Source organism: Bubalus kerabau, unplaced genomic scaffold (genome assembly GCF_029407905.1).
Source record: "Bubalus kerabau isolate K-KA32 ecotype Philippines breed swamp buffalo unplaced genomic scaffold, PCC_UOA_SB_1v2 scaffold_78, whole genome shotgun sequence".
Lineage (NCBI taxonomy): Eukaryota > Metazoa > Chordata > Mammalia > Artiodactyla > Bovidae > Bubalus > Bubalus kerabau.
The window spans coordinates 582,892-604,983 of NW_026577932.1; the positions used below are offsets into that span (position 1 = coordinate 582,892).

The 22,092-nt window shown below is 51.1% G+C and overlaps 1 protein-coding gene across 1 annotated transcript in view; it reads left to right on the forward strand.

Moving 5' to 3' along the window:
- Positions 1-2,097: 2,097 nt before the first annotated feature.
- Positions 2,098-22,092, forward strand: part of LOC129641151 (G-protein coupled receptor 143-like) — a 29,224-nt gene continuing 9,229 nt past the window's right edge. Inside the window, exons 1-7 of the mRNA XM_055565933.1 lie at positions 2,098-2,365; positions 10,133-10,242; positions 11,054-11,148; positions 13,962-14,054; positions 17,590-17,699; positions 20,102-20,210; positions 21,890-22,007. Coding sequence (XP_055421908.1) covers positions 2,098-2,365; positions 10,133-10,242; positions 11,054-11,148; positions 13,962-14,054; positions 17,590-17,699; positions 20,102-20,210; positions 21,890-22,007 — 903 coding nt within the window. The remainder of the gene's footprint in view (positions 2,366-10,132; positions 10,243-11,053; positions 11,149-13,961; positions 14,055-17,589; positions 17,700-20,101; positions 20,211-21,889; positions 22,008-22,092) is intronic.

The window sequence follows — 22,092 nt, forward strand, 5'->3', positions numbered from 1 at the left end:
GCTGGTGGTAGAAATGGAGATGAGCCGCTGGCGTGGGAGACGGTGGAGGAAAAGCATAGAGATGCCTTACGTCTGGTTGGAAAAATTCTGAGACCTCATGTTTACTGCTGGGAGGAGGTCAAAGACTGTCTGCTCCCGGCTGCAAATGGACCTGTTAAATTTCCTGATGATAAGTATGATGGAGCTGGTGTTTTTCTTTCTTTCTTTTTTTTTCAAATTTTGATTAGTGAAGAATCTGCCTGCAATGTGGGAGACCTGGGTCCGATCCCTGGGTTGGAAAGATCCCCTGGAGAAGAGAAAGGCTACCCACTCCAGTATTCTGCCCTAGAGAATTCTATGGATGGTATAGTCCATGGGGTCGCAAAGAGTCTGACACGACTGAGGGGCTTTCACTTTCACTTTTAGTAAAGCCATAACTTAGATGAGGCTCTTATATTTTCAACTTGAAGAGTTTTTTTTTTTCAAGTCCACTCAATATATTACCAATAGTACTAATATCATTTTGAAACTTTTATGCGTATAGAATTCAGCATGATTTTCAATGTTTAATGCAGTTCCTCTAAAAATTAAAGCAGTTTGGCTTCCCTGGTGGCTAACTTGGTAAAGAATCCACGTGCAATGAAGGAGACCTGGGTTCAATCCCTGCATCCGGAAGATCCCCTGGAGGAGGACATGGCAACCCACTCCAGTATTTTTGCCTGGAGAATCCCATGGACAGAGGAGCCTGGCGGGCTACAGTCCACGGGATTGCAAAGACTCGAACACGAATGAGCAACTAACACACTTTAAGAAAATCTGAATAAACTTGAACTTTTTTTTTTTTTCCTAAAGAGAGTTACTCTTGAAAGCTAACATACAATGTGAAAAATCTAACCCTACATTGTTGAGATGAGTAAAAATTGAGCAGACCTGAAGGTATAAAGGAGAAGGCAATGGCACCCCACTCCAGTACTCTTGCCTGGGAAATCCCATGGATGGAGGAGCCTGGTAGGCTACCGTCCATGGGGTCGCTAAGACTCGGACACAACTGAGCGACTTCACTTTCACTTTTGTGCATTGGAGAAGGAAATGGCAGCCCACTCCAGTGTTCTTGCCTGGAGAATCCCAAGGACCGGGGAGCCTGGTGGGCTGCCGTCTATGGGGTCGCACAGAGTCGGACACGACTGAAGTGACTTAGCAGCAGCAGCAGCAGCAGAAGGTATAAAACGTGTGTGTGTGTGTATGTGTGTGTGTGTCCAGTTTGGCAAAAGAGTTTCCCCTTTCTTCAAAGGTTTGTTGATTCCAAGCAAAAGTCCTAGCTCTGTGGGGTGATTTCCCTGGCGGAGGGGGGCCACAGAAAAGCAGTATTTTCATGCTAATCACTGCAAGGTCACTGTTTATGAACTGGCAACGATCAAAATGAAGGATGTCAGCGACTCAGACTGCTCAGACCTGGCAAGAGCAAGTGGTTTCTGGGGGAGATAGGTTAAGATGAGACAGCACTGTTGAGGGCTCCGGGTTCTGGAGAATTAACCACCCCCACCCCCCGGGAGGAGAAGGCAATGGCACCCCACTCCAGTATTCTTGCCTGGAAAATCCCATGGATGGAGGAGCCTAGTAGGCTGCAGTCCATGGGGTCCCTAAGAGTCAGACACGACTGAGCGACTTCACTTTCACTTTTCACTTACATGCATTGGAGAAGGAAATGGCAACCCACTCCAGTGTTCTTGCCTGGAGAATCCCAGGGACGGGGATGCCTGCTGGGCTGCCGTCTATGGGGTCGCACAGAGTCGGACACAACTGAAGTGACTTAGCAGCAGCAGCAGCAGCAGCCCCCCGGGAAGGCCTGCTGACGGGCGAGAGCGCGGACTTCCCGACCCTGAGCTCTCTGCCCCCACCCCTCCTCCTCGCTACCAAGCATCACCCTCGTGAGGCCTCGTGGCGTTCCGCGCTGCCCTCGCCGAGCCTGGCGCCTTTTCTGCTAGCGCGGGGCGGGGATCAGGCGGGGGCAGCGGGGAGGGCCAGGGCACATGACGCCCCCTCCCCGCGGCCCCCGCGCCCAGCACATGACTCAGGCCGGCAGGCAGACCCGAGCCGCGCGCGTCCCCAGCACGACCCATGGCCTCTCCGCGACTAGCCACCTTCTGCTGCCCCACGCGGGACGCCGCCACGCGGCTCGCGCTGGGCTTCCAGCCGCGGGCTTTCCACGCGCTGTGTCTGGGTAGCGGCGCGCTCCGCCTGGCGCTCGGCCTCCTGCAGCTGCGGCCCGGGCGCCGGCCCGCGGGCCCCGGGATCGCCTCAGCCTCGCCGGCGACCTCGGCCCGCGTCCCCGCCTCCGTGCGCATCGTGCGCGCCGCCACCGCTTGCGACCTGCTTGGCTGCCTGGGTGAGCGCGCGACCCGCGCGGGCGAGGGTGGGTGGGGAACCCGTCGGTGTGCGAGTGAGGGCGCCCGGTCCGCGGGTGGGGACCCCTTCTTGGGAGGTGAGGGCGCACGGCCGGGGACCCCTCCGTGCGTGGTTCAGGGCCCGTGCGTACTGCACGGATGGAGACCCCTCCGCGCGCAGTTGAGTGCGCGCGGCCCGCGAGTAGGGCTCCCTCTGTGGGTGAAGACGTTGGGCCCCTAAGTAGGGGCGCGTCTGTGCGTTTTTTCAGGGCGTGCCTAGGTGCGCGGTTGAGAACCCGCGGCCCACGGGTGGTCCTCCGTGGGAGGTTGACGGGGTGAGGCCCGCCAGTGGGGACCCCTTCGTGGGAGTTGTGGGCGCACGGCCCGTCGTAGGTGGAGACCACTGAGTGCGCGGTTGAGGGCGCGCAGCTCAAAGGTGGGGACCCCTCCGTGCGCAGCTGAGCGCGCGCGGCCCGCGAGTAGGGCTCCCTCTGTGGGTGAAGACGTTGGGCCCCTAAGTAGGGGCGCGTCTGTGCGTTTTTTCAGGGCGTGCCTAGGTGCGCGGTTGAGAGCCCCGCGGCCCCACAGGTGGGCCTCCAAGCGAGATTAACGAGGTGCGGCCAGCCATTGGGGACTCCTTCATGGGAGTTGGGGGCGCACGACCCGTCGTAGGTGGGGACCACTGCTTGCGCGATTGAGGACGCGCAGCTCTACGGTGGGGACCCCTCCGTGTGAGGGTGAGGACGCCTGGCCCGCGAGTAGGGACCCGTCTGTGCGTTTCCTAGGGCACACGCACCGCGGGTGCGGACCCCTCCCTGCCCAGTTGAGGGCCCGCGGCCCGCGAGTGGGGATCTTTCCGTGTGTGCTTGAAGGCGCGTTGCCCGCGAGTGGGGACCCCTTCGTGCACGGTTGAGGGTGCACGGCCCACAGGTGGGGACCACTGTGTGCGCAGTTGAAGGCGCACGGCCCGGGGTGGGAACCCCTCCATGCCCATTTGAAGGCCCATGGCCCACGAGTGGGGACCTCTCTGTGCCCAATTTAGAGCGCGAGGCCCGCGAGTGGGGACGCCCTTCGTGGGAATTGAGGGCGCACAGCCCATTGGTGGGGACCACTGCGTGCGCAGTTGAGGGCCCGTGGATGCGGGTGGGGACCATTGTGTGCGCAGTTGAGTGTGCACGGCCCCCGGGTGGGGTCCCCTCCGTGTGTGGGTGAGGACACCAGGCCCACGAGTAGGGACCCATCTGTGCATTTTCCAGGGGTCGAGTACCATAGGTCGGGACCCCTCCGTGCCCAGTTGAAGGCCAATAGCCAGAGAGTGGAGTCCCCTGCGTGTGCAATTGAGGGCGCACGGCCGGCAGGTGGGGACCACTGCTTGCGCAGTCCGCGGATGGAAACCCCTCTGTGCCCAGCCGAGGGCCTATGGCCTGCTAGCGGGGACCTCTCTGTGCCCAGTTGAGAGCGTGCGGCCCACGAGTGGGGACGCCCTTCATAGGAGTTGAGGGCGCACAGCCTTGTGGTGAGGACTACCACTCCGTGCGTGGTTCAGGGTGCACGGCCCACGGGTGGGGAGCCCTTGGTGCTCAGTTGAGGGCATGGGTACTGCGGTGGGGACCCCTCCATGCCCAGTTGAGGGCCCAGGAGTGGGGACCCCTCTGTGCGCAGTTGAGGGCGCACGGCCTGCAGGTGGGGTCCCCTCCATGTGCGGGTGAGGACGCGCAGCCCATGAGGCCCCTTCCGTTTGTGCTGAGGGCGCGCTGCACGCTAGTGGGGACTGCTCCCTGAGCAGTTGAGGGCGCATGGACCGCGGGTGGGAACCACTGCGTGAGCAGTTGAAGACACACGACCCAGGGGTCTGCGAGTGGGGACCTCTCTGTGCCCAGTTGAGAGCTCGTGGCCCATGAGTGGACCCTTCGTGGGAGTTGAGAGCGCATAGCCTTGTGGTGAGGACCACTCCGTGCACGGTTGAGGGTGCACAGCCCACAGGTGGGGAACTCCTGGTGTGCAGTTGAGGGCACGCCTACAGCCTTGAGGACCCATCCACGTGCGGTTGATGGTGCGTGGCCCGTGAGTGGGAACCCTCTCTGTGTGCTTGAGGGCGCACTGCCCGCGAGTGGGAACCACTGCGTGGGCGGTTGAAGCCGCACTGGCTTGTGGTGGGGACCACTGCACGCGCGGTTGAAAGCACACGGCCCGTGGGTGGGAAGCCCTCCGTGTGCAGGTGAGGATGTCGAGCCGCGAGTTGGGACCCGTCTGTGCGTTTTCCAGGGCACACGTAGTGCGTGTCGAGACCCCTCCATGCCCAGTTGCGGCCCGCGGCCCTCGAGTGGGGATACCTTTGTGTGTTTGAGGGCACACTGCCCGCGAGTGAGGACGCCTCTCTCCGCGGTTAAGGGCGCACAGCCCAGTGGTGGGGACCACTGCGTGCGCGGTTGAGGACACCTGGCCTGCGAACAGGGAGCTGTCTGTGCGTTTTTCAGGGCATGCGCACCTCGGGTCAGGGCTCCTCTGTGTGCTGTTCAGGGTGCGCAGCCAGCGAATGGGGACCTCTCCTTATGCGGTTGAGGGCACACGGCCCGCGATGGGAACCCCTCCATGCCCAGTGGAGGCCGCGGGGCCCGAGAGTGGGGACCCCCTTCTTGGGAGCTGAGGGAACACGGCCCTCGATTGGGGAAGCCTTCGTGTGCAGGGAAGGACACCCATCCCTGGAGTCGTGTGCATGGTTCAGGGTGTACGTACCACGGATGGGGACCACTCCTTGCATGGTTGAGCGCACCTGGTCTCCGGGACTGGGGGACCCTCTATATGCGGGTGAGGACGCCAGGCCCGCGACCCGTTTGTGAGTGGTTGAGGGCGCCCGGCAGGCGGGTGGGGTCCCCTCCGTGCAAGGATGAGGGCACCCAGCCCACAGGTGGGGACCCATTTGTGCGTGGTTGAAGGCATGCGGCCCGCAAGTGGGAAGCCCTGGGTATGAGTGGGGGTGCCCAGCAGTCAGGTGGTGCGCGTTTTAGGGCCCGTGGCCCGTGAGTGGGGACCCCTACGTGTGCAAATGAGGATGCCCGCCCCAGGGAGCAGGTACCGCTTGTGCGTGGTTGAGAGCGCCTGGCCCGCGGGTGGGAGGACTGATCCAGAGACGGCTACCCAGGGACACTACGGAGGACGAGTAGATTCTGCAATACAAGATGGGTAAAAGTTGCTTCCGGAGACTTCTTTTTTTCTTTTCTTTTCTTTTCTTTTCTTTTTTTTTTTTTTTTTAACACTTTGATGTATTTGTTACTGCTCTTACTAGGGAAACTTTAGGCAGTCCTATGAAGGAAAACCCAGAAAATACAACGGTTCCATGATCGTTCCACCAATGAGAGACTAATAGTTAATATTATCAAGCCTGTGCTCACACACATGCAGTTGTTTCCAAACCGATTTAGCAGGATCAGGAAGAAAACTCCATATATATACGATAAAATTTTTATTTCCTTTTTTATCTATGTATCTAAGTTTGGGTTTTCTATCACGGATGTGCAAACTTGTAGTCTCTAGGCTAAATCCAGCCTGCTTTTCTATGTACAGCCCATGAGTTAAGAATGTTTTTACATGTTAAAGTGTGTTTTAAAAATCTACGGGGGCTTCCCTGGTGGCTCAGACGGTAAAGTATCTGCCTGCAAGGTGGGAGACCCGGGTTTGATCCCTGGGTCGGGAAGATCCCCTGGAGAAGGAAATGGCAACCCACTCCAGTACTCTTGCCTAGAAAATTCCATGGATGGAGGAGCCCTGTGGGCTACAGTCTATGGGGTCCCAAAGAGTCAGACATGACTAAGCAACTTCACTTTCTCCCTCTCTAAGAGGAGAGTGAAAAAGCTAGCTTAACACTCGAAGCTTAGAAATCTACAGAACAGGGACTTGCTCCCAATGCAGGAGACCTGGATTCGATCCCTAGTCAGGGAACAGGATCTCACATTGCAGCAACTGAGACCTGGCCCAGCCAAGTAAATAAATACTTTAAAGAAAATCTACAGAACAACAGTATTTCAGACACGTAAGCATTCTGTGAAATGTGAATGTCAGCGTCCGTAAGTGGACTCTGATGGGGATACAGCTGTGCCCTGCACTTGGGCACTGTTGGGGCAACATCTTCCGCCCACCCTGTTTCCCCACGAGGGCAGAAGTGAGTGTTGCATAGAGAAACATAGAGAAAGTGTGGGCCGCAGACCCTAAAATATTTTCTCTCTGATCCATTACAGAAACTTTGCTGACCCCTGCTTTCAACCCTAGCACAGCACGTTTTACAAACTCTAAGCTTGATACTGCTGACCTTTTAAACTTTTTTATTTTGGACTTTATTAAATATATGCAAATGTAGAGAGACTGTATAAGAAGCCCCCTGTTCTCATCACCTAGCCTCCTCTATACTTCATCCCTGTACCCCACTCCCCACTGAATTAATTTGAAGCAGATCCCAGAATTTATATCATTACATCCACACAAATCTCAGTATGTAACTGTAGAAGAATTCAACATATATATATAATTATATACATAATTATAATATATAACATGTCTATTGTGACATACTGTATACTACATGTGTGTGTGTGTTAGTCACTCACTCATGTCTGACTCTTTGCAGCCCCATGGACTGTAGCCCACCAGGCTCCTCTGTCCATGGGATTCTCCAGGCAATAATACTGGAGTGGGTTGCCAATCCCTTCTCCAGGGGATCTTCCCAACCCAGGGATCAAACCTGGGTCTCCCACATTGCAGGAGGATTCTTTACTATCTGAGCCACCAGGGAAGCCATATACTATATGTTACAATATTATTATATATTACAATATATAATATATTTAATATGTTATATTAGTGAGGTGAAATCGCTCAGTCATGTCCAACTCTTTGCGACCCCATGGACTGTAGCCTACCAGGCTCCTCCGTCCACGGAATTTTCCAGGCAAGTGTACTGGAGTGGGTTTCCATTTCCTTCTCCAGGGGATCTTCCCGACCCAGGGATCGAACCCGGGTCTCCTGCATCACAGGCAGACACTTTACCCTCTGAGCCATCAGGGAAGCCCAATATGTTATATTAAGTGTATATTTAATATAGTATCATATTATAATATGTAATTATATATATATATATCACTGATATCATTACCACCTAAAAAATAAGGAAAACCGATTCCTTCATGTCACCGCTACATGTTCAGGCATGCCATACATGCCAGTTTTCCGTTCGTTAGTTCAAATCAGGATCCAAAGAGCGTCCGTGTTCTGTGAGTGCTGACGGGTGCTGGCCATGTTGGAATCATCTGCTCTTGAAGGAGAGGCTCTGATGGTATTTGAATGGCTTCCACCTCCGTGTCCTGAGGGTATCCCAGCAGCTTCTAGCCCACCTTGACCAGATACCTGGTGCATGTGTTCCAGGGGTTGGCTCCCCTGTTCCTCTTGCTGTTTTGTGCTTGGAGACGCTCAAGAATCTTGACTCCAGACACAAGCTATGGAACTTGTAGTCACTTTTTCAGACTGGAGTAAGACAGGAAGGAATACTTCCCTTTCTGTTAGCGACAAAGTGAATGTGGTGCAGGATAATTAAATTTTAAAAAATTGGTTTCCTCCCTGATTCTGCTGTAGCATTTGGGGGAAGCATCTTAATAGTTTCAGTAACTTGAATATCTGGAGATAGAGTTGCAGCCAAACATCTTTTGGGGGGTGGGTCAGGAAATAAGATTGGTACATCCTTTCGCCTTTTGAAGGAAGGTACATGGCACTGTGGGCAAATGAGCAGAAGCAGGAGTCAGGGCAAGGCAGGGGGTGTCCGGACCTCCTCGCTGAAAAATAACAAGCACAGATGATGCCACGGTGTCCCTGGTGGTCCAGTGGTAAAGGACCCGCCTGCCAATGCAGGGGATGCGGGTTCGAGCCCCGGTCCAGGAGGCTCCCGCATACTCCAGAGTCTGTGAGTCACAACTGCTGAGCCTATGCTGCAGAGACTGGGGTCCACAACTTCCGAAGCCCACGACCCACCTAGAGCCTGCGCTCCACAAGAGATGCCACGGCAATGAGAAGTCCACGTACCACAATGAAGAGTAGCCCCCACTCTCTGAAACTAGAGAAAGCCTGTGAAGACCAAGTACAGCCAAAATAAAGACAGAAACAAATACAGATGCCTCTCACATGGAATGTGATTCCCCGCCGCCCCCCTGCCCCCCGTAGGATGTTTTAAAATCTTTTTTTTTTTTTCCTGGACAAACTGCACAGCTTGTGGGATCCCAATTCCCTGACCAGGGATTGAACCTGGGCCATGGGAGTGAAACCACAGAATCCTAACCACTAGACCACCAGGGAAGTCCCGCCCCAGTTTTACTGAGACTTCACTGACATACAGCACCGGGAAATGTTTAGATATCCAGCACAATGACTCACATTTACCACAAAATGTTTCCTAAACACCCATCACCTCATATACATGCAAATATATATACATATGGTGTTTACTGAGCTCAAAGCAGATCTCCATAGTGAAAACAACAAAGCACCATCTGGAAGAAAACATTATTGCTGTTATTTGCACTTAAGAATGAGAAGCGACAGCTTTAGGATTTTAGTGTCCATAATGCCCCTTGGTGGTGTAGGACATAGTGTATACCTGGTTGCCTATTTTGAAGTATATGTTTTGTATGCCAACTACACACATTATACTAGTATACAAGTCTGTACCATTCATTTCCCCTTGAGCATTTTGTGTTATACACTGTACACTCAAACAGATGTTATCACAAACCTCACAACCCTATTATATACGTTGAGTGTGGATACTGATTATAGGCGAATTAGATATCTGGATCTAAGAGCAAGGAACACTCACAAATAATAAATGTCAAAAGTAGATTACAAGAGCTAACTTGTGAAAATCTTCAATTTTTAATTTTATTAAAAAGAACAAAAGAACTCTCTTTCACAACTTCAGAATTAAGCTTTTTCGGGACTTCCCTGGTGTTCCGGTGGTTGAGAACCCACCTTGCAATGCAGGGCACATGAGTTCCAACCCTGGTCGGGGAAGATCCCACATGGCATGGAGCGACTAAGCCCATGCACCATAACTACTGAGCCCACAAGCCATGACTACTGATCCCAGGTGATGAAACTACTGGAGCCCAGCTGCCCTGGAGCTGGTTCTCCGCAGCAAGGGAAGCCACAGAGATGAGAAGCCCAAGAGTAGCGGCCCCTGCTCGCTGCACCTAGACAAAGTCCTGTTAGCAGCAACAAAGACCAATCAATAAAATAAATCAATACATCGTTTTTTAAAAAAATGAAAAAAGAAAGAATGTGCTTTTTTTCAGTCGTTCTTTTTTTTTTTTTTTTAACATGAGGACTAGTTAAGCCGGACACTAAAAATACAGCCAAGAAACACACACTGTTATTCACACAGTTGCTTCTTATAGGCAAATAAACGAACAAGCAAAATAAGGAACATGACTATAGCTGACGTTAGTGGAAGTGGAAATCAAAGTGCCTGGGATTGCTCTGCAACCATAATCCTTATCTTCTGAGTCTTTTTTTTTTTTCTCCTCTGTCTCTCCTGCACCCACCAACATGTGTATCTTTCATCTCTGCCTCCCTCACATCTTTCTCTCTCCTTTCCTATCTTCTATCCATCCATCCTTTCATCTGTCCATGTGCCCATTTGTCCATCCATCATTTTTACAGTCAGCAGGCCCCCTTTAGGTCTGAGTCAGGAGCAGACACAAAGAAAGCGTTATCACCTGGTTGTCCCTTAGGTATCGCGGTCCGATCTGCGATGTGGTTAGGGTTTCCGAGTTTCGTGGACGACATCTCCACCGTGAACAGGACAGATGTGTGGCCAGCCGTCTTCTGTGTGGGGAGTGCAGTAAGTGTGGCTTCCCTCGTCCCCCTCCCCACCCCTTCACTCCCCTCTGTTACACTGAGTCCTCAAAGTATGGTCCTGACCCTCCCACCAACCCAGTGCAGTTTTTAGAAAAGCTCAGAGACCCCCACCCTTAGCCCACTGACCAGGGACCCTGTGGGAGGAGGGCCTGTTTGTGATTTAACAAACCCTCCAGGGGTCTCTGGAGCTTCCCAGGTGTCTTACGGGTGAAGAACCCGCCTGCTAATGCAGGAGATGCTGGTTCGATCCCTGGGTAGGGAAGATCTCCTGGAGGAGGAAATGGCAACCCACTCCAGTATTTTTTGCCTGGAGGATTTCATGGACAGAGGACCCTGGGGGGCTACAGTCCACAGGGTCGCAAAGAGTCGAACACCATTGAAGGCGCTTAGCATTGCAGCACATCCCTGCCTTGCTCCCCCTGGGAAGGTCCTTCCTGCGCATCCTCTTTCGTCCTCAGCAGAAGCGCATCTGGTTCAAAGTGCCTGGCCAGGCCTTTCATCTCTGAGCCCGTCATCTCTCTGCCTACACATGTGAGCATCAGGAGGGGCTTGCTGGACCAGTCTGGCTGAGCAGACGGGGAACCAAGGCACCCGCCTGCCCCCAGGCCACATCCCAGCCTAGGCTTCCAAGGGTGGCCACGTGTCTGCCGAGGGCTTTCAGGGACACGCGATGACGTCAGGGAGGGGCGGGGCCACCCGGAGCCCGCCCCCAGGGGCTGGGATGACATCAGGGGTGGGGCGGGGCCACCTCGAGCCTGCACCCAGGGGCTAGGATGCCATTCTTCTGATTATAGCTCTGGATCCAGCTGCTGTACAGCGCCTGCTTCTGGTGGTTGTTCTGCTACGCAGTGGATGCCTACCTGGTGATCCAGAGGTCGGCTGGACAGAGGTATTCAGTGCGAGCGGCCGGGTTCTTCTGCTCTAGCTCATTGCCGGAGGGGAAGGTTGGAGAGGCCAGGAGCATTTATTTCTGTAGGGTAGACACGGAAAGTGAAAGAGGAGAGCGAAAAAGTTGGCTTGAAGCTCAACATTCAGAAAACTGAGATCATGGCATCCGGTCCCATCACTTCATGGCAAATAGATGGGGAAACAGTGACAGACTTTCTTTTTTGGGGGGCTCCAAAATCACTGCAGATAGTGACTGCAGCCATGAAATTAAAAGACGCTTACTTCTCGGGAGAAAAGTTATGACCAACCTAGAGAGCATATTAAAAAGCAGAGACCTTACTTTGCCAACAAAGGTCTGTCTAGTGAAGGCTATGGTTTTCCTAGTAGTCATGTATGGATGTGAGAGTTGGACTATAAAGAAAGCTGAGTGCCAAGGAATTGATGCTTTTGAACTGTGGTGTTGGAGAAGACTCCTGAGAGTCCCTTGGACATCAGGGAGATCCAACCAGTCCATCCTAAAGGAGATCAGTCCTGAATATTCATTGGAAGAACTGATGTTGAAGCTGAAACGCCAATCCTTTGGGCACCTGATGCAAAGAGCTGACTCATTGGAAAAGACCCTGATGCTGGGAAAGATTGAAGGCAGGAGGAGAAAGGGACGACAGAGGATGAGATGGTTGGATGGCATCACCGACTCAATGGACATGAGTTTGAGTCAACTCCGGGAGTTGGTGATGGACAGGGAGGCCTGGCATGCTGCAGTCCATGGGATCTCAGAGTTGGACACGACTGAGTGACTGAACTGAACTAAGACACAGTCTATCAGAACCTCCCAGTGGGCACTTCACCAAGAAATGTCTAATGCCAGCTCATTTTTATATAAAAGGCAGAAGGCACAATCAAAACAGCAAGGTATTCTTGCTGGGCACCTGAAACATTGTAAGTCAACTATATATATATATAATATATATATATATTAAGAAAAAATAGCAAAATATTCTCCAGGTGCCCCCCCCAAAATTGAGGATTTTAAAACCATGGAAATAAGTAATTCAGTAAATTTCATATTTGGAACTGGGCAGATGCTAAAAAAGGATTGGCATGATTATTTTTATTATTATTGGCATGATAATTCTGATGGTATTTAAAGGTATAGGAAGAAGTTCTAAGAAGTGTGTATGGATGTGTTATGCTAAGTACAGAGCCCAAGATTTCTGGTGCTGGAGAGGGGGCTGTCTAGGAGGAATTACACAGTGGTTAGTGCCTTGGCCCCAGTGGGTTCAAGTTCCTGACCCTCACTCACTCACCTCAGTCACTGAGTGACTGTTGGCAAGTTTCTGAACCTCTCTGGATTACCTGCAAGGCTTACTGACTCTGCTCCTTTGGGGGGATAGGGTGGCGTGTGTGGGTGTACAGAGATGAAGGATGGGGATGGTTAAGGATGTAAGGATGGAGGTGGTAAGAGTGTAAACTCTGCAAGGAATGATCAAGGGTGGCAGTGGAGAGAGATAGGAAGTCTCCCAGCTCTCCTGGAATGTCAGATGGCCACCCATTTCTCAGAGACCTTCTTGGTGGTTTGGACTGAGCATTAAGACCCTTGCGTGCTGGGTACCGAGATGACTTCAGGAAGGACAGAGGCTGGGAACCTCTTGCTACTGGGGGAGCTAGGTCCCTAGGAGGAATTATGCCAGCTCATTTTTATAAAAGGAAGAAGGCACAATCAAAACAACAAGGTATTCTTGCTGGGCACCTGAAATGTCCATCCCTTCTGTCAATCTTGAGAGCCTTCAGTTCAGTTTAGTTGCTCAGTTGTGTCCAACTCTTTGTGACCCCACGGACTGCAGCACGCCAGGCCTCCCTGTCCATCGCCAACTCCCGGAGTTGACTCAAACTCATGTCCATTGAGTTGGTGATGCCGTCCAGCCATCTCATCCTCTGTCGTCCCCTTCTCCTCCTGCCTTCAATCTTTCCCAGCATGAGGGTCTTTTCCAATGAGTCAGCTCTTCGCATCAGGTGGCCAAAGGATTGGAGTTTCAGCTTCAGCATCAGTCCTTCTAAAGGATATTCAGGACTGATTTCTTTTAGGATGGACTGGTTGGTTCTCTTTGCAGTTCAAGGGACTCTCAAGAGTCTTCTCCAACACCACAGTTCCAAAGCATCAACTCTTCAGCGCTCAGCTTTCTTTATGGTCCGACTCACACATCCATACATAACTACTGGAAACACCATAGCTTTGCCTAGATGGACCTTGAAAGCCTTAAGTTAAGGGAAACAAACCAGACACAGAAGGCCACATTTTTTACGCTTCCACTTGGATGAGATGTCCAGAATAGGCAAATCCATAGAGAGAGATGGTAGTTGAGTGGTTGCCAGGGGCTGGGGGTGCAGGCGTGATGGGGAGAGACCCCTGAATGGGTGTGGGTGTCCTTTTAGGGGGATGAACATGTTTTGAAACGGGCCTGAGGTGGGGTTTGCATGGCACTGTGGATATCCTAAATGCCCTGAGTTGTTCACTTTAGAATGGTGACTTTGATGTTACGTGACTTTCACTACTCAGCGCTAAGGGGTGACAATACATACACAAGTGGGCACAGCTGTGTGCCAATAAAACTTTATTTACAAAAGCAGGCAGAGGGCCGGATCTGTACGGAGGGCTGTGTTTAAACAAATAAACAAACAAAACAACCTCAGAAGCACAATCAGGGGGCTACTTGCTGAGAGTCTGCTCTGCATGTGTTTTACCGCTGCTTGCAGAGTGCGGGGCCGGGCAGGTGCTGGACCTGAGGTTCTGGACCTGTATTCTCTCTCCCCCAGCACCATCCTGCTGTACCACCTGATGACCTGGGGCCTGGCCGCCCTGCTGAGCGTGGAGGGTGCCCTCATGCTGTACTATCCTTCCATGTCCAGGTAAGCCGGGGCTCCCCCAATGCCGGACCCCCATGGGGAATCCTCCTGCAGACATGCCTGGGTGCTGACTCCATGTGGGTGGGCAGGTCTTCGTCCAGGATCTGTGCAGCTGCGAGCACATGCCTGGCTCCTTGAGCCAGCCAGGGTTCCCTGCTCCTGCCCGTCACGTGTGTGTTGGGTCGGTGATGTGCACAGTGTGGATACAGAGCTTGCATGGCACCATGGGTGTCCTAAATGCTGCTGAGTTGTTCACTTTACAATGGTGACTTTGATGTTATGTGACTTTCCCTACTCAGCACTAATGGATAAAGCAGCCATAGACAATACATACACAAGTGGGCATGGCTGTGTGCCAATAAAACTTTATTGACAAAAGCAGGCGGAGGGCTGGATCTGTACTGAGGGCTGTGTTTAAACAAACAAACAAAAAAAACAACCTCAGAGGCACAATCGGAGCTGGGGGTGCATCTCTCCTCCCTACACACCTGTGATGGCTCCCTCCTACCGGCTCTTGATTTTTTTTTTATCCTTCAAACCAGCTTCCTCTGGGCACGCAGGTGAGTTGAACATCCCAGGGCTGAGTTCCAGATGTCTGGGAGACTCAAAGGGTTGCTTTTAGAATAGCTCATTTTCAGCCTCTGCTGTCTGCACTTTTTTTTCATGTCTCCATCCTGTGCTCTTCTGAACACACGCTGGGAGATGTGGCCTCTGAAACTGTCTCAGACATTTCTTTGAGTCTGAACCCCTGCCCTTTACCATTTGTAAAACCTCAAGGTCTCTCTAAGGAGATATATTCTACATTTTAATGGAAAACTGAAAATCAGATATTGGACACCGTCTCTTGGTGATTTTAGGGTGTTGTAGACCCAGGGAGGGGCTTCCTGGGTAGCTCAGCTGGTAAAGAGTCTGCCTGCAATGCAGGAGACTCCAGTTCAATTCCTGCGTTGGGAAGTTCCCCCAGAGAAGGGATAGGCTACCCACTCCAGTATTCTTGGACTTCCCTGGTGGTTCAGACAGTAAAGAATCTGCCTGCAATGTAGGAGACCTGGGTTCAATTCCTGGGTTTGGAAGATCCCCTGGAGGAGGGCATGGCAACCCACTCCAGTATTCTTGCCTGGAGAATCCCATGGACAGAGGAGCCTGGGGGGCCACAGTCCATGGGGTTGCAGAGTTGGACACAACTGAGCAACTAAGCACAGCACAGCACAGACCCAAGGATCAGTACAGCATGGCCCTTAGTACAGATCCGGCCCTTTGCCTGCTTTTGTAAATAAAGTTTTATTGGCACACAGCCATACCCATTTGTGTATGTATTGTCTATGGCTGCTTTATCCATTAGAGTTGAGTAGATTTGACAAAGGCCGTGAGGGTTCTGAAGCCTAAAATATTTCCTATCTGTTCCTTTAGAGAAAAAGTTTGCTGACCTGTGGTGTAGACTGTTTCTCCCCATCTTTCTTAATTTCTTGCAGCTGCTCACTCAAATGTCTCCACAGTCCTATTGCCTTGTCAACTGTGACTACTTCCAGGCCTCTGTGTAGACCCCTCAAAATAATCTGCTCTCCCCAGGAGCCTTAAAAGGACGAAGACAGAGTAAGCAGCTGTTACAGAGGGATGCACTTAATCGGAAAGAGAATTTTTATCACTCACCTCCACCCGTGGGATCCTGGGGCTGTTTCATTTGAGCCCATGTGCTCCGAGATTAACACAAGGCCTCCCCCAGAAGCATTTTAATTCTCCATCATCTCATCCTCCAACATCTCTACCCTCAATCATCCCCACCCTCATGAATCACCTCCAACCTCCATCATCTCCACCCACCATCATCCCACCATGCCCATCTTCCATCATCTCATCCTCCAACATCTGCACCCTATATCATCCCTACCCTCCAACATCTCCACCCTCAATCATCCCCACGCTCCAACATCTGCAACATACATCACCTGCAACCATCATCATCTGCAACTTCCATCATCCTATCTTCTCTAACCTCCATCATCTCATCCTCTATCATCTCATCATCTCATCTTCCATCATCTCTACTCTCCATCATCTCCACCATCCATCATCCCATCATCCCACCCTCCATCATCTCCACCATCCATCAGAACCATCCTCCATAATCTCTAGCCACCATCATCTCATCTGCCTCATGTCCACCCTCCCCCATCTCCACCCTCCATCAGTCTGCCCTCCACCATCCCATCATCTCCACCCTCCATCATCCCATCATGTCTACCTCCATCTCCTCCTCCTCCATCATCTCCTCCTCCATTATTACCACATTCCATCATCTCCACCTTACAACATCCCATCATGCCCACCCTGCATCATCTCATCCTCCAATGTCATTACCCTCCATCATCTTCACCCTCCATCATCTCCACCCTCCATCATCATCCCATCATCACCTCTCCACCCTCCATCATCTCCACCCTTCATCATTTGCATTCTCAGAGCACTGTGCAGGCTCCCACCCTCACTCATCTGTCCCTCATCATTCGAATCTCATCTTTTGCTCCTCCTGTTTCCCTTTCTCCCCTCAAGCCCTTGTAGACCATGGTTTAGCTTTCACAGCTGAAGAAGAAAGCTTCATTTAAAAAAGAATGCCCCATCTTCACATGGTATTGCCATCCTTAGGGCAACAAAAGGCAGGCACTGCATTGTTCATGCCTGGTTTTGTGCATTCTGCCACTTTCATCTCTGGTGTGCGCACTCCATACTGATGAAAGCACCGGCATCTTTATCATGCCCCCTTCCCGGGCCTCCAGGGCTGCGCCCTCCTCTGGCTTTCCACCTCATCTGGGGTTGGACCTGAGCAACTTCTCCTTTGGATACCCTCTCCCCCTTTGCCACTTTCTCTACATTATGCATTTGTTCAGTGACACTCCCGGCCTTGGTAACATAGCTGTGTGTAGCATACCACCATGTCCTGTTGCTGACGGACGAGTCCCCCAACCCATCAGTAGACATTCCTGTCTTTCTTTCTGAAAAGAACCACCGAAATGGTTATGGGTCACCTTGGGGACAAGTGTCCTGAGAAATAGGAAACTCGGGTGTTTTCAGTTGTTCGAGGGCAGAGCTTGGATCTTATTGGTGATGTCAGCCAGGCCTAGCACGTAGTAAAGCGCTGAGGACCTTACTAGCCTATTGAGTGTCTTTGTCTTGCTTGAACTGTGTGTGTTTTCTTTGAAGGGGTCTCACAGCGGGGTTGTGGTGGGGGTGGGCGTCCACCATCCCAGAGTCTTTTCCTGTCTTTACTTTTTTCCAAGGGGGAACTTGAAAAGTGGCCCACTTTCTGAGACAAGACAGAACTGTGATTGATCCTGCTTCTCCTTCTGTGACTTACTTGCTTGTCCACAGACATGATGAGATGTGAGTCAGGTTTCCTTCCGGCAGCCAGAAGTGATCTGTGCATTTCCCTTTGCGCTCTGGGTCCTCTTATCTCGGCTTTCAGATAAGGCAGCGGGTTATTTCAGGTAAAGCCTCATTGTTGGAGAATGCCTCGGTTTTTCTCTCCCCTCCTCCCCACCAGGTGCGAGAGGGGCCTGGAGCATGCCATCCCCCACTACATCACCACGTACTTGCCGCTGCTACTGGTCCTCGTGGGCAACCCCATCTTATTCCGAAAGACAGTGACCGCAGGTAAAGGGCAGGGAAGCTTCCCTGGGGATGAGGCCACGGGGATGAGCCCCAGGACTTGGGACCCAGTCATTATTTAGGATCCCTGACCTCATCTGTCATCCTGCAGAGACGAGCAGAATGAAGTTGGGGAGAGTGAGTGGGTTTACATCAGTGACAGGGAGAAAGCCTACTCAGTCACGGCTAGATGAAGTCTTTGCCAGCATCCGTTAGCGCACAGCCCAGGGACCTGTGGACTTTTTCCCTTCTACCTGGACTCATCCTGGGTCTATCCTTGGCGTGCCCTCAAAGACCCAGTGTCCTTGTAAACTGGCAGAGGGGGAGACGGGAACAGGAGAGGAAAGGAAAGGTCAGCCGTGGGCAAGGGGTGGAGATGGACAGGGCTGTCGCTGGTGGTGGGGGGGCTGGCTCCCCCTGTGTTGTCTGGGCCCATGTCTTCTCCCAGCTGGGCAGGAAGCAGGAAGGGGCCCACAGGACATGAGTCAGAGGCACCAGAAATATCTGGGCGAGAAGGTGAGTCAGCAGACCCACAGGAGGGGGCCTGCATTCCAGCCCCCTACCCCATCGTTGAGGAGACGAACCCTGGGGCAAGTCTCTAGCCCCCTTGTGCCCTGTGGGTCCCTCACGGGCAGAATCGGAATAAAGAAACACACGTCCACAGAAAGGTCACTGGAGGATTGACTGTGGATTGCAGAACTTTAAGCGACATGCTCTGCTACTTAGGGAAACAACATCACCAAGGCTCTTTGGGTCTCTCTCTTCGTATCTGCGTTGAAAACCAGTGTGTGTACACATGTCACTAACACAACATTGGAAATTGACTCTACTGCAATAAAAATTTAAAAACACACAACCCCCATAGTGTATTAGAAAGAAAGAAAGGGAAGTCAGTAAGTCGTGTCTGACTCTTTGTGACCTCATGGGTTGTAGCCTACCAGGCTTCTCCATCCATGGAATTTTCCAGGCAAGAGTACTGTAGTGGGTTGCTATTTCCTTCTCCAGGGGATCTTCCCAACCCAGGGATTGAACCCTGATCTCCCACATTTTAGGCAGACGCTTTTACCATCTGAGCCAAATACAGCTTTTTTAAAAACATTGCATTAAAACACAGTGATTAAAAAACAGTGATTCAATTACATCAAATAAAGGAAAACGAAGTGTAGAAAAAAACACTGGAAAGAAATATACTAAGATGCTAACAGTAGTTGTCTTTGGGGGATGATAGGTTATTCATTTTTTTTCTAAACTTTTTTTTATATTTTTCAACTTGTCTAAAGGAGGAATGCCAAATCTTTCAACATTTTAAAATAGCAAGTATGGGACTCCCCTGGAGGTCCAGGGGTTAAGACTACACGCTTTCACTGCAGGGGGGCCTGGGTTTAATCCCTAGTTGGGGAACTAAGATCCCACGTGCAGAGAGTCTTGGCCAAAGAAAGAAAGAAATCAAGGATAAATTATTATTATTTTTAAATTTTTTGGCTGCACCTTTCAGCATGGGGCATTATAGTTCCCTGATCAGAGATCAAATCTTTGCCCCCTGTGTTGGATGCATGGAATCTTATAACTACTGACCCACCAGAGAAGTCCCCTAGTGAATTATTCTTATAATAAAAATAATTTTTGATATTTATATTTTATATTTATAAACATAATTTTATTATAAAGATAAAAAGTATAAACTGTCAAAAATACAGCTCCTGAACGAATAAAATGCAGATAAAACTGGGGGTGTAGTTAACAGCACTGTATCAGCGTTGTTTTCTTCATGCTGACCAACGTATCATTGTGAATGTGGTTGCAGAAGATGTTAACACTGGAGGCAGCTGGGTGCAGCTCTATGGGGACTCTACTATCTCTGTATATCTTATATAAATCTAAACAATTTCAAAACTTAAAGTGGCTCAGTCATGTCCAGCTCTTTGTGAACCCATGGACTATAAAGTCCGAGGAATTCTCCAGGCCGGAATACTGGAGTGGGTAGCCTTTCCCTTCTCCAGGGGGATCTTCCCAAGCCCAGGGATCGAACCCATGTCTCCTGCATTGCAGGCAAATTCTTTACCAGCTGAGCCACCAGAGAAGCCCCAGAATCCTGGAGTGGGTAGCCTCTCCCTTCTCCAGGGGCTCTTCCCGACCCAGGAATCCAACTGGGGTCTCCTGCATTGCAGGCGGATTCTTTACCAGCTGAGCTATCAGGGAAACCACAAAGACTTCAAAGGAAACCTTTAAAAGCTGTGTATTCCCCCCGAGTGTCTGAGAAGCACCCCCGCCCCTCCCGATGCAGTGGTGAGAGAGGCATGGCTGATATCTTGCCTCCTGCTCTCCAGGATGACTTGCGGGCTCCCATCCGGTTTGCTGGCCTTTGTCAATCATGAACATCACACACCGTTCCTCTCTGCTCTCCACAGTGGCCTCCTTACTGAAGGGAAGACAAGGCATTTACACGGAGAACGAGAGACGCATGGGAGCCATGATCAAGACCCGATTCTTCAAAATAATGCTGGTTTTCATCGTTTGGTAACGTGTTTCTGTTTCTTTAAACTCTCACTGGGACATGAAGTGCAAACCGCTTGTAAGTTGCCTTCCCAAGTGTGACCTGAGTTCCAGAGGCAGAGTCTTGGGAGAGGAAACCTTTAGAGGCTTGTCCAGATGGCCCTGGAGGCAATGCTGTCCAGACACGAAGGCCAGTCTGCACCCGTGACCTTCTGGAAATAAATTCACATCCTCTCAAATTATAGAGAATCCCTAAGAACAGAAAATCCTCACTTTAACGTGGTCACATACCAACCACTTGCCTCCGGAGCGTTGTCCCATCGCTGGGGGTTAACGTTCAAATCAAATGCTTCATCGTGCCTTCTAAATCCATCTTTTATTTTTGCACCCATCTTTGTTTTATTTTTTAATTAATTAATTTTTTCTTGTTGTTGTTGCAGTGTGAGGCATGTGGGATCTTACTTCCCCGGCCAGGGATTGAACCCTCCTCCCTTGCACTGGAAGTACCGAGTCCTGACCACTGGACGGCCAGGGAAGTCCCTGCATTTGTCCTGACAGCAGGATTCCTGTATCTGATGAGACACAGGGGCGACACCCCGTGTCTGTGTGATGAGTCACAGCTCAGGGCAACAAGGACAGAAACCATGACTCCCCAGGCAGTCCAGTGGTTAGGGCTCTAAGCTCCCACTGCATGGGGCAAGAGTTCCATCTCTGGTTCAGGAAACTAAGATCCCGAAAGCTGTGTGGCACGGCCAAAAAAACAACTAAAAAATAAAAAAAAAAAACAAGAAAGGTAGAGAGCAGTCTTCATCTCCTCCTGTCCCCCACAGGCAGTCTGCCCCAGCATTTCAGGTGGGTTTGCTCTGTGCAAATAGACCTGTGACAAGTACCAAATCAGAAAGCCCTTTGCTGCAGCGACAGAGTGCTTTGCCAGACAGGGCACACGGTGGTGGTTAATAATTTATCTGATGGGAAGAGGCTGGTTTGGACATTCTCCTGGGAGAGCCGTGAGTCACCTCCCTTTAAAAATACCCCGAGCCCACCATTTCCAACTTCACCGACCTGCCAACACTAACGTCAGAAATTTCCGACATAAAACATCAAGGTTTGTGTTGGTCTCCATCAAGACGTCAGCTTGCTCGTCAAAGGAGGAACAACTTCTGGGCTATTTGACGTGTGCTAGAACCTTCCACCCGATGTGGTGTTGACTGTGACCATCGGGAGGGTCTCTTGGTCTCTGCTTTCGGCTGAGGGGGATGCCATCTCTGACGTCTAATTCTCGTCTAATTCTGCAGCTACTTGGTCACCCCTCCCGGACTTCTAGGTCTTGGGAGACATGTTCCCTGGGGCTTCTCAGGTGGCTCAGTAGATAAAAAAAAATCTGCCTGCAATGCCGGAGATGTGGGTTCAATCCCTAAGTTGGGAAGATCCCCTGGAGGAGGAAATGGCAACCCACTCCAGTATTCTTGCCTGGGAAATCCCATGGACAGAGGAGCCTGGAGGGCTACAGTCCACTGGGGTCACAAAGAGTTAGACATGATGGAGTGACTCAGCAGTCATGCATGCAGACATGTCCCCTGACCTCTGGCATTGAAAAAAAAAGATACTGGGAAGCAATTATCCTCCCATTAAAAATTAGCAAAAAAAAAAAAAGAATGATATCACATGTTCTCTTTACCTGTGGCCCATTTTCTTTCTCACAGCTGGTTCTCAAATGTCATCAACGAAAGCCTTCTGTTCTATCTTGAAATGCAACCAGATATCAACAGCAGCTCTTTGAAACAGGTCAGAAACGCGGCCAAGACCACGTGGTTCATGATGGTAGGTCAATCTTGATTTTAAATGTACTTCCTAAAGAAGAAGAAAAAAACCCAGACAAGATAAAAACCACTGAGAAGTATGATCT